The sequence below is a fragment of the Ptychodera flava genome, chromosome 17 (assembly GCF_041260155.1).
Source record: "Ptychodera flava strain L36383 chromosome 17, AS_Pfla_20210202, whole genome shotgun sequence".
Lineage (NCBI taxonomy): Eukaryota > Metazoa > Hemichordata > Enteropneusta > Ptychoderidae > Ptychodera > Ptychodera flava.
In genome coordinates, this window is record NC_091944.1 from 13,863,855 (window position 1) to 13,877,062 (window position 13,208).

The 13,208-nt window shown below is 38.6% G+C and overlaps 1 protein-coding gene across 4 annotated transcripts; it reads left to right on the forward strand.

Moving 5' to 3' along the window:
• The first annotated feature begins 505 nt into the window (after window positions 1-505).
• Window positions 506-12,263, forward strand: LOC139115509 (YTH domain-containing family protein 3-like). 4 transcript variants are annotated; one of them, XM_070677648.1, is made up of 6 exons: window positions 521-767; window positions 900-927; window positions 1,106-1,188; window positions 6,596-8,143; window positions 8,764-8,809; window positions 10,697-12,263. In XM_070677648.1, the coding sequence occupies exons 1-5, from the start codon at window positions 747-749 to the stop codon at window positions 8,767-8,769; spliced, it is 1,686 nt and encodes a 561-aa protein (XP_070533749.1). In that variant the 5' UTR covers window positions 521-746; the 3' UTR covers window positions 8,770-8,809; window positions 10,697-12,263. The 4 variants fall into 4 exon arrangements, with proteins under 4 accessions (XP_070533747.1, XP_070533749.1, XP_070533750.1 ...); XM_070677649.1 differs by having other exon boundaries at window positions 530-767; window positions 903-927; XM_070677646.1 differs by lacking the exon at window positions 8,764-8,809 and having other exon boundaries at window positions 506-767.
• Window positions 12,264-13,208: the final 945 nt, after the last annotated feature.

Sequence of the window (13,208 nt, forward strand, 5' to 3'; positions counted from 1 at the left end):
ATTCAACCTCAGTTTGTACAGTTTGTTTGTCTGGTGGTTCCATTTTGTTATTTATTTGATATTCGGAGTGACACTGTCTTCATGTGATTTTTGTGTTTTCTTTTGAGGACCACAATGGAAATAAGTTTTTAACTTTTTTTTTTTGCAATCCTCGGCAAGTAATATTCAGTGGCGTTTCTTTTATTGTAACATTTTTTATTGTGCTTGGTGTTATTTTATTTTGTATTTTTGTGTATTTACTTTAACATTTTATATTTTATCGTTTTCCTGAATATTTGCCTAATAATATCAAATCAAATCAAATCAAATCAACCTCCGACCCATCCCACCCCTGTATTATAGGAAATGGTCCGACCCTAAGACTCGGCCTCGCGCTGCAGATTTCTGCCCGCGACTGCTAATTCCAGCAATTTTACAAGTGCCTGTGAGCTGGTGAGTGTGAATGCTACAGGCAATGGCAATTTGCTCGGTTCGAAGGTCGTACCATCCTTATCCGGCAACCACCATAAATAGAAGTGCTGACGTCAGGAAAGATCACGTGACGTGAGCGGGAGCGAGGCACATGTCGGCCGCCATTGTTTGCCAGTGTCACGCAGCGCAAAATTCGTGAATTTTACCGCTGAAATTAACCATTGAAACGGCTTTTCAGCAACAGGTTACACATTTGAGGACATTCTTGGTTCTTTAAGTTTGATTTTAGGCTATTTTTGTATTGGACATTTCATTCTTTATCGACAAATCGTGCGATGTCTGCAAGTGTAGATCAGGTAAAGTTCCGCTGGGTGTATTTTTCAATAGGGCTTCTGTCGTTACCAACAAGGTCTCTCCCTTCGAAATATTTGCTAATTTTCCGGGTTTTTCTTTTTCTCTTTCACGCTTGTCAACCGTCGAATTTCAAGCAGCGACCTAAAGGGCAGTCGAATCGCGGTAAGTACCCGTCAATTTCTGCTCGTTTGCAATGTTATTCTTGCAAGAAGTGCGTGGAACCGGCCGACAATTTGACGTATGCGTGTGTGCATGTGCACAGCACGGCAAGTTGAGAAGTCGCGAAGATTTACATACACATACCGAGTGAATGACCATTGTTTCCTATTCCATTTTTCAGTTCAAAATGGTCCCTTAAATCAGAAAGAGACTGTGACCGACGAAGACTTCGACGCATATTTGCAGAATAATCAGACCAGCCAGGTTTGTGTGCCATATGTGCGTCTACAATTTTCCAGCTCACACTATTTGCCCCGGGATTGTGACATCCAGCGGCACTGTTAGGCGTGGACAGGACTTGCCGCGTTTTTTTTTTAATTCATCCACAACAATAGTACAGATAAAACCAAATGTGACGCCCAGAGTCGTGGTAGAAAATGCGGAAAATATCCCTAAATTATGATATAGTAGGTTTGCGTGAGCGAGGATACTCAAACAGGAAGATTACCGGCCGCTCTTTGTTTGTCGAAACTAGCTGAGACATCCGCATATGCGGGATTTTGAATACTCGATATGCGTGATCCGGGACGGGAACTCTGTTACTTGTCCTCGTCCCAAATAGGTGTATTCTTACTATAAAAGATTTGAGCGAGCTCAAAAGTTGCACGACTAGGACAATTTTAGTACCTAAATGTGTGAAGAATTTTCAACTTTGTTCTCAAATAAAAATCTTTCACACTCCCAATCATATTTGATATTTCATGGTGGTTTACAAAAGTTATCAATCGTTCCATATGTCAGGGCTTCTGTTGGTCGGTCAGGCGTGCACGGCATCGTATATGGTATGCCACAGTCTATAACATATTGAATACTTGGCTAATTTTCTTTGAAAATGTTGAGGAAAGCGGTACAGTTTTTCCGACTTAGATTCAACCAACATTGTTAAATAAGTGTTTAGTTTTGACTGAAGTCAGATTGGTTTAGTTATATTTACAAGTGGTAGTTATTTTGTGTGGTATATAGTGTTCCCAAACCACAAGGGTATGTGTTACAAAAGAAAATCCATGTGCTGGTTTCGAAACAGTTGAGTTTATGATGTTGCAATTCCTTTCTGTGAATATGGCGTAATGATAACTTTGTTGCTTACAAAACTGGATTTTATCAGATGTTAATTATTTTCCTGTCTTTGGTTCAATCGTGGATGGGTTGTGCTCATAAATTCAGTGCAAGATTATATCTTCTCAAGTGAAGGTAATATTTGAAATTTTAGTAAAGATTTCCCCTCCTGGTGATAATATTAGAGGGAAGACAAATTCTTAAAATAATTTATGCACACATCAAATATTGGTATCTTTTGTCTTTATTTATTATTAACCTGATATAACTATAAATCAGCATGTGCAAAGGTCATTGCAACCTTGTGCACTTACAAAAACAGACTGTCAGCAACTACTGGGAAATTTAGGAAATCAGTGGATTCATTTGCTGAGGATGTTCAGAGCGTGGTGGTCAGTTAAATCTTGTTTGATTGGCAAAAAGGTGGATTCTGAGATCAAGAAGACTGTGTTGTCCTGTCTTTTAAAAGAAAATTGTGAACAAGGTTACTCTGTATAGTAATTGTGAAATTAAATTATTTTCAAGGTGAACTGATGGACTTGGTGTGATATGATCTTTGAGGTTGTTTTCAAATGCTTGTTTTGTGTGTATTTTGTTTCGTATGCCTTGCAAATGAAAACAATGGTATCGGCTTCCAAATCTGTACATTGTGATTTCACTTTGATCTAGCTGTTCATAAATGCTTGCGTTGCCGAGAAAGAATGTGATTGCCCAGTTTATCTTTGGAAGTGAGCCCATAGCTTTTAATAGCTGCTGCATGCCAATCAAACGATCTTTTACAAATTTTAGAGGTAGTTAAAAACATCTTATCACATAGCAGTTCTGTTTTCAATGAAAAATGTTAAAAGTGTAAACACTGCCAAATTGTAATGATATATAAGTGGAATTATATTTACACTTCAATCAAAAGTTCAGACATTTACCCTCAAAACTTTTACACAAAGTTAGTGTAACCTTTCTGTATGTATACTACACCAGCTGCCTACGATAATACTAGGTGAAATTATTGTAAATATGGTTAATTTAACTTCCACTGATTTGCTGTGAATGAAAATGATCTGCAAATGTTCAGACAAATCTAAACCAGGATTTTGGTTTCAATCAAAACTTCACCCATGTCTAAATATTTGATGAGATCCACTACACAAAATGTACAGTATTACTTCTGTGCTGGTACGAGTCCAAGGTACACAGTGTGAAAGTATCATTATCAAATGATATATTAATCGTATATTTATTTTCTTTCAACACTTCTTGTTTGTCAAAAACAGTATTTTCTTGAAAACTAAGCTGAGAGGGTGATCCCAGCTATCAGACCTTCAGCCAGTGATGTAAAATTATACCCCCCCCCCCCCCCTTTCAAGTACAGTCAAGGACACCCAGATGGTACTCTGACCGAATCTCATAAACTGTAGTGAATGTCTGCCTTGGTATGCAAATCAGTGGTTGTTGATGTAGCTTGACAACTCTGACACCCAAATGGATCAGTTTTCATGATGACAGACCTCTCCAATGATCATGGCCCTCTGGCTGGCCCTCGTACTCTGTTGAAGTAGCTGTGCTACCCAGCAACTGCCTTGCTTTCTTCGAGACTCATGTTACACTGCATGCTACTCTGTAGAAGTGCAATAACTCTTTACAAGGTCAAAACCTGGAGCTGAGATAGGAGCTCAAAAGATCTACTGTCTTGTTTTCAAGACCTTAATAACCCATGATTCAGAATGGATTTGATGTTGACACATTGAAGGGGTGGGGCATGCATGGGAAGAGAAGTGTGATGTGATTTCACAACAGGAACAAAACTTGAACGACAAAAACAGATTATTGGTAGTAAAGGAAACTGCCATTTTTGTACTTGAGTGAACATGTAACTGTTTATGACAAGACCAAAAATTCAAAAATGGTACATGACAGAAGGAGTTTTGTAACTCAGATGGAACAGATTTTGAGAACTGGAAATCATATCTAACATAGATGCGTTTTTTGGGTGGTTATCATATTTCAATCTGTAACAGCTGGTCTGTATATCCTTGCCCTACACAGTTGTGTTATAGACAACATTTAGTTTTGTCAGTCATCACTTTCTCGTGTGTAAGGGATGATTTAAAGAGGTTTGTGGAGTTCATAATTATAGGGATTTGTGAATTTCTCAAATGTGGCTTGTTGCCATAAGTTTGTGGAAATTGGATAGACCATAACATTGCCTTGTGTATGAAAGATCTTTACAAAACTACCTGAAAGATCTTTACAAAACTAACATGCTCAGTATTTTACCACAACACACTATTCTCCACCCTGGCTTTTCCGTTCATTTTATGTAGGAATATTTGCCAAATTTTTTTGTCCATATTTACGTATGAAAACACCTGACTTTTCGGAAGCTGACGTCCAATATGTGACAAGCTTATCCCCTGGCTGGTTAATATTAAATCCCTTTGGACTCTGGATTCCTGTAACGGAATGTGTTGTTATCGATCAAGAGGTCAAATTGGTCATTTTATGGTCAACAATACAAGGGCACCCATAATGGCTTCTGTCCTGGCATGCGTGTACACCCTTTCAACGGAGTGCATAATGCGAGATACCCATAATTCCCCTCTGCAGGTGACCCTCAATTATGTACACAAGGAAAGATAGTGGCCTGAATCACGGTCCTTTTGTGGAGGGACCGTGCCTGAATGTTATTCTTAACGCGGACGTGCTGTCAAATAGACAAATCGGCATTTTCAAATTAATGAGGACGTGCTGTCAAATAGACAAATCGGCATGTTCAAATTAATAAAGACTTTGCCTGACAGTAGCATATGTTGGAGTTCATATTTGTCCATATCTTGCCAAAAAAGTGATAGTTTATTGAGCACATTACATGTGAAATACCACTTGTATAAGTTGTAACTTCTTTTCGTCACAAGCAAGCCGATACAGCTGAATGTGTGATTGCACAGTGGACAAATTTATCCAGCAAGTGGTAGAACTCTTTGAGTACTTTACAGGAATGGCAAAGAGCTTCTACACAAATAGAAAGAAGATTATGCATGGGCGATGGTTGCGGGACAAATAGTGAGAGGTTTCTTGTGTAACATGTAAATCATGTTTTGGGAACAAAGCAAGTTGGTATTGTACTGAGTGGTTGGTTGTGAATGAAGTACCTTTTGTATTCTGTGTTCAGTGAATGACAATGCCTAATGGAAAGCTCACAGAAACTTACAGTGGTGTGGCGACAATACAGGAGACTTAAAAATAACACAAAATGTTCTCAGAGGTACACAATAATCCATGTCTATGCGGTAGCAGAAAGTTTTGTATAGTTGCTGTGCTTGAGAAATGACAGGTTTTCTGTGCAAGGAGACCTTGATTGTGAAATATGTCAAATAAAAAGAAAATTTATGAGCATTGGGCATGCCTATCAAATACTTTTGAAACTGCAAATGTTGTTGGAGTTTGTTCAGCAAAGTCTGACCCAGATTTAAATTGTTGCTTTGTATAGTGGTCTTTTCGATTACTGTTCAAAACTAGATAATTCACACAGACGTGAAGAGATTTTAAAAGAGCGGGTATGGCATCTGTGAAATTGATATTTTTGACATGAATAAGGGTCAAGCAATTCAAGTAGGTCGAAAAATTTAAGTCAATCAGAATCATTAGTACTGCAAAATTCTGGTTTTCCAGTACATACATAGCGTGAAAATATATACAGCTATCTGATTTCAAATGTTAAAACATACACGGAAGCCACACAACGAATAATTATAAAATCAAATTTGACCACACCCTGACAGGTCAAAGGTCATATTGCATCCTGTCAGTTTCAGTTCTTGTGTAACTATAAAAAGAGAAAAAGTGGGCAAAAAATTCACTGTGTTCTTCATTAGTAATGAATGTACTAGTATCGACGTGTTTTTTTTTCATTTTTTTTACAAAAGTTTGTTTTGTCACATTTATTTGCCATATGGCTATTTTTATTATCAGGTCACAATATATGACGGTATATTCAGAAAGGAAGATTTGCGTCTTTTTGGAATGTCTCTCTGTCGTGATTTGATACTAGACTATTTATAAGATTCAAGACTGCTGTTTTTGTTTTCCTTCCTATTTAACACCATAAGTCCTCATATTTATTTTCAAGAGAGACATAGAACACATGGCAAAAAGGAAAAATACTTTGTAAATGAAGGGGTTTATCCTTTCCTGTTGTTAGATTCCAATGTTGGGTCACTTTAAATATGATTACCCTAGACTTGCACCCAATATAGCATGTTAAGATAGAGTTAACATCCCTGAATGAGGAAGTAGATTAGCTAAGGGAAATTTTAGTAAGTAAATAAACCTATGTAACCATATTCAATCATCCTTTTCACTATGTCACTATCATTTACATGAGGATATTTTTTTTGAGTCATCGATTACTAGACAGGGCTGGTGGTGATAACTGACAGATCATGTACACATTTATTTCTACAAAATGACAAGTTCCATGTATGTGTTACACCAATACCATCTACTAATATACTGTTTCTGGTTTCTTTCCTTGGCTGCGTTGTGTTGGCACTGACAGGCTTATAACTCTGGACCCAACATGGCACCTCCATCTGACCCATCAGGTTACATGCCAAGTTATTATTCCTCCATGCCGTTTCCCTATTTGAACACTGGTGGAGAGAGCACTTGGTCGACAGGAGACAACTTCAATTTCTATGGATATGGCGCACCCGGGGACAGTGGAAATTACTTGCAGGATAATTTTTATAGTCAGCCTGGGACAACCCCTCCGTATTTGAACCAGTCTGGATTTAATTTCTTTCCTGGTAGTGCAGACTTTTCTGCGTGGGGCAACAATAGCCAGCCCCAGGGACAAGGAAATCAACGTAATGCTGGTCAGGGACAAAGCTCCTATTCGTATGACTATTCTCGCTATTCAGGAACCGCCATGGGTACAAGCCAACGATACCAGGATATGAACGGTATGGACGGTGGTGACGGGAAACCCGCCGGAATGAAGACTGTCGAGCAAGGTATTTCTGGACTGAATATAGGATCTGATCCGAAACACAGCAACGCGTCTGGAAGCACTGGTTCTGCAGGAGACAGTTCGGTTGATTCGGACGCTGTGAAATCTCAGCCTCAGACTTCCCAAACAGCAACAACCACTTCAGCTGCTGTCAGTTCTGCCCCAGCACCAGTGAGCACTCCAAGTAAGCCTGTGTCGTGGGCTTCTATTGCAAGCAAGCCGGCTAAACCTCAACCTAAGTTAAAACCAAAAAGTGCTTCTCATGCGCCTGTTCCGGCACAGTTGCCTCCTATGAAACATACCATGGATATTGGAACTTGGAATGGCGGTGCAAAGAGTGCTGCAAAACCTGCACCCGCCCCCCAGCAAGCTCCTCCACCTCCCCAGCAGCATCCTCAGGCTCAACAACAACGCTGGACTCAACAACGTAGTCGAGGAGATGCGAACTTTAACAACAATCCACCACCCTCAAGCAATGCTGGACTTGCTCCGATCTCTGCACCCGCGGCGAGTAACAATGCGGCCGTGGTGCCAAACCACCCGGTTCTTGAGAAACTGCGATCGGCGAACGAGTATAATCCGTCAAACTTCAACATGAATGCTAAGGGAGCTCGCTTTTTCATCATCAAGAGTTACTCTGAGGATGATATCCATCGATCGATTAAGTACAGTATCTGGTGCAGTACAGAACATGGCAACAAACGTCTTGATGCTGCGTTCCGTGAACGCCAGGGCAAAGGACCGGTGTACTTGTATTTCAGTGTCAACGGCAGCGGTCACTTCTGTGGCATGGCTCAAATGATGTCAGAGGTGGACTACAATGTGACGACCGGCGTGTGGGCTCAGGACAAGTGGAAGGGAAGATTCGAAGTCAAATGGATTTATGTGAAGGATGTCCCGAACAGTCAACTGCGTCACATCCGCTTGGAAAACAATGAAAATAAACCTGTGACTAATTCGCGTGACACACAGGAGGTTCCAATCGAAAAGGGTAAACAGGTGTTGAAGATCATGCACAACTACCGTCATACAACATCCATCTTTGACGACTTTGGCCACTATGAGAAACGTCAGGAAGAGGATCAAACCAGAAAGGTAAAATGATAAAGTTGACTTTCACATTATAAACTCTTGACAGGCATTTTCACTTGTGTATCCGTATCTATCATCAACCATTGCACATTTCCAGCTTCAACTTCCTCCTGCATTCAGTTTAGTTTGTCTAAATTTGTAAAGGCGATTATTGCAATCAGATCATATTGCACTAAGTTCGTGTTGATTGATATGTCCAGCCCAAGCATTAAGTTTAATCTAGAATCATACTTGTAGATTTGAGAGAATTTCCATGTATTATCGCAGATTTACGCCTTCCTCAGTATTGCTGTCACGCTTTGCTGTAATTGCATATTTCACTTTCTGAAACCCGAGGTAATATTGACAGCTCTATTGAAACACATTTTCAGTTTGAGGAAATTACACATGCAGTGAGTGACCAGACATCGATCAGTTGCCCTCATATATCGTTGCAAAAGTTCATTGCCATAGCAATAAAGACACCATTGCCTAATGTCACATGCTTTGTGCTTATATTTCAATGGCTTATTGAATTTTCAAACAGATGACACCAGATAATTGAGTTTTACAGGTATTGCTGAAAACAGCCTGTTAGGCCAATGTATGTTATCCAATCTATGTGTATGATTTATTTTTTTCAGTTGTAGATAGTCTTCCTTTAACACAATGAAGAACAGAAATAAAAATGTATGTATGAGAAAGTTAGTCAATCACAAATTTATGTAATAATTTCTAGAAATTTCCACTGCATTTAAAGAAAATTTTTTTTTCAGAGTATACTTGCTTTCATCTTTTGCGTGACAAAATATGGGAAATATGCCCATTTCACAAGAAAGTTCATTTCTCATCCAGTCAAGCTAGCAATGAAAATAGTTGTGATGTATTAAATCCCATAATCTCATTATGGTCAATCATTATTTTGTAAAATGATTGCAGTCACATGTGGTGTATGATAAATGATTCTATCACAGTTTATTGATGTTAGCTTTACATTTATAGGTTGAACTTTTGTGTATGCATGTGTTTCGGAGGGTATGAAGTTACGAAATGTGGTAGACAGGGATTTCAATGGATGAGTTGTGACTGATTCGTTAACCCCTTGAGCGCCAAAGTCCATTTTGGCACCTATATCAAAATATACACCAGGCAACTTTTTTCTAAATTTTGCTAAATTTTGATGAAAATCTGAAGCCAATAAAATGTGATGTTCTTTTGGTCTAAAATTGTCAAAAAATTACAGAAAAATTCACAAAAGTGGCAAAATGTTGCACACTATAATTTTGTTGGGAAAAATTGCAGCACTCAAAGGGTTAATGATTATGAGTAAGAGTGAATAGTTATGAGTAAAATTACATTGCCACTCATTCAGATCTTGGTATTGAGGAACCATCAAATCAATGGTATCAGTGCCTCCAAAATGTGCAGATTTCACCAAAATATTTTAATTGTAATTTTAGAATAGAAATTTCTTCAAGAAGATCAACAAAGGAAACCATGATGGATTGCATGTTGTGATTTATAGTTAGCCAGGTAAAGTGATAAACTGGGAGGTGTGTGCCCCATCTATGTAGGGGACAAATTTGATGGTCAGAATAGCTGGCTGGAATCATTTGCTTTGCGCAGCAGTCCATCAGTAGCCCATCAGTTTGGCAAGTGTCCTTTTAAAAATGAAAATGTCTTTAAAAATTACTTTAAAAAATTAGTTTTGCTGCCGGCAACAGCTCGCAATTTTATGTGTGTGTATGTTGTGTGGGAGTGTCACCTTGTGCATGTGTCCTTGGAATCACCTCAGTTGCACTGATGTAATGAAACACAGAGTCGTTAAACTGCTCGACTCAAGGATGAGATATGTCAGACATGTTTTACAGGGCATATAGTGAGATCAATATTCTCTTAACCACAGCCAATCATTGTGAGGTCCCCTGGGATTGTTTTCTGAAGAAAATAATATAATAATTTTGTATAAATAAGGATCTTGAAGCTGCCCTTTTGCTAGCAAAGCCCTCCAGATTTTGAAAATCATTCTTACAGTCTGAAGTAGTGTTAAAAATGAGAATACATGAATCATAGTATACAATAAAGAATATAATTCATAGTATTTGTCTTTGGTCATGTATTATTGTTGTACATTGAGTATAAGATGAAGTCAGGGATACTTGCTTTGTAGCAGTTTAGCCTCAGAGTGACTGTATTGCATAAAAATGATACTCTGATTATTTATTCCAAGGGGTTCACAAATAGATTTATTCAAGTGAAGGGATAATCCGTAGGCAAGCTCTAATGAAACCTACTGACATGTATGCAAATTTTGTATCCTTCAAATGACCTTCGCATAGCTTCCTGTATTTCAAAGAAACCATTTCGGTTTGTATTATATTGATCAGTGTTTTTGCTAAACGTACCCAATACTTCATCGATTCCCAGTTCTTGTTTTTCTTCAAGATGTACGTCATCTTGAAGAGAAATTATCGACCTAATAGTGTTCAGCACATTGAACAGCAATGGTGACTGTTGATTCGGTTCGTTGTTTGTAGGTGTTCCAGCAGCTAACTTTTGAAACAAATTTTCTTTCAGGTCAAGAAACCAAATGACAGAAACTAAACTTGAAGAGAGGAACAATGGCATATTTTAACCAAAGGAAAACAAGTGGAACTTAGTATGATGATTGTGCCTATTGAAGGAAAACGCTTAAAATTATCTTTAAAATAAAACTGTAGAACCAATCTTCTGGATTTTTTTCCCTTCGAACAGTGATAGGACCCTAAACAGACCTGATTAGGATTGTGTGAAAGCTTCTGACGACAAAAAAAGTTGACTTCAAAACAAAACTTGATTGAACAAGACAGACTTTGTTAAATTCTGTGTATTTTAGTGTACTTGCAGGCTGCAGTAGCCCACAGTGCTATTTTACGCCATAGCTGGAATATTATAGTGTGCACTTTGAAACTATGGTTATGATCATCGTATTATCTGTCTATCCCAATAGCTCTGAATCTCTTTAGAAAACTAAAAAAAATTGGAATTGCTATCGAATGGCATATTTTTACATCAGTTTTGGGAGTGTGGAGCAGCTTCGTCTGGTATCGACCAATCCACTTGGACAGCCAGGAATCGCCTAAACACCGCAGAATTCATCACCGAGAGCTCTGGCAAGGAAACGAACTTTTTGCTCTTGTCGAAACATAGGGAATATGAAGGAACTTGCATATACATTACGCAGAAGACACTCTCCGAAACAAAACTATAGGAACACAAGAGTTTGGGTCTTGACTTGCCTAACTGTGCGAGTTAGGTCCAACTTGCCTAACTGAACTGATCTTTGTATGTGCATTGCCTAACCACCTTGAGACATAACGAAAAAGACTTAAAAACTATTCACATCGTGGCAAGGAAGGCAGCGCCTCCCTCCTCTTGTTCACATGACGGAGGTGGGAAGACTGATATCTTAAAGACAGGACAACATACATGCTCAAGACCATGTTTGGATTTCCTTTGAATAACCAGAGTACTCCTAAAACAAAAATGACTGGTGCTGAGAACTGGTGTTTTTGGAGCTTACAAACTGAAACTTGCTCTCTTGCTCCCGCCGAGCAAAAGACAAAAACAAATCCAAACGTAAATAGATTGTACATTTACAGACAAAATAACAAGAGAGTTGATACCGGGGGAAAACGCTTCATTCATGGAGGGCCGGCTTTGATTTTCATTTGAGAAAATATTTTAATATTAGGAAATGACTACAATTGAAATACTATGGACAGATTGGCCTGTGAATCCACCACTTTGATGGTCGCTTATGAATGAAAAACTTGGATTAGGATGTTGCATACCGATTCTATGAACAAAGGTGGCCAGGCCAGAGGTGTGAAACTGAATCAAACTGTTATTGTCCCTGTTGCGTGACATGTATTTTAATTGTCCCATTGTTCAAATCTTCCTTGTGACTTTGGTAACACAGTTTATAAATCAAGATGATGACATGCTAAAACCTCCTCTCCCCCTCCCCAAGGCTTCTACAAACTGAATTTTGATCATCTGTTGAATTTGATTTTATTTTTTTTCCCTTTTTTTGTCCAGCCGTGTCAGGTTCCATCGCATCATATACTCAATTTAGTTGAAATAAATTGCAAATCCAACTGCATTGTCTGCTCGTGTCAAAATGTTTTATTCTATGAGCCCCAGTATCTTGTCATAGTTTTTTGTTGGACTATCAGACTACATTTACATTGCCTTTGCATTAGGCCCAGTATTTGACTGATTATATCCCTAGACCAATTGGTATGTTGTTTGTGAAATATACAATTGTCATTTTGACGACACAGCTATTGGCTGTATATAACACATCGTAAATGCTGGGTATTTGATGTGCTTTAAGGAATGCATGATGAAATGTGACACACAGAAAATTCTAAATATGGAAAAGTTTACTGGGACTTTCAACTCAGAATTGCACCACATGAAAGTGGAAGTACCATTCAGCCTCACATGCTAGTCACACGGTAAGTTGTTCATAGAGGGCGCACCATAGGAAACTCGCAAAGACGAGTCCTGAAGTCTTTTGTACATCCCCAATTTCTATTTGTACAGCCCGTGAAGATTAAGGGCCAGGCTGCTCTTGATTTTCCTCTGCAGATGTTGCTTGCTAGTAGGACATCTACGCAAGGACATTGACCTGTCCCTCTGCAATGTGAAAATTCTCAAGATAAAACCTAGGCAATTTGCAAATAACTGCAAGAATTTTCAGTTCAAGACTAATAGCTATACAGGTTACAGGATTCAGTGTGTCAGAAGCACATTCACCTTGATTTTGATTTGTAAACTCCACTTTTGGTGAGCCAAATTTACAAGCTATTGATTCAAGAATGTTTTCTTTGATGTCCAGAAAATTAGGCATACTGCATACACCGGTAGGGGCTGTTACAAAGAAATTTCAGAAACAAATTCACAGGGAAAGAATAAAATTGTCATTTACACTGCACAGGGCATAGGGCCCACTGTCAAGTCCCCAGGGGATTAAACTGAATCCATGGAATTTGAAAATGTTAGAATGACCCCAGGTTTATCATGGAGGTGTGGAATGGTTTTT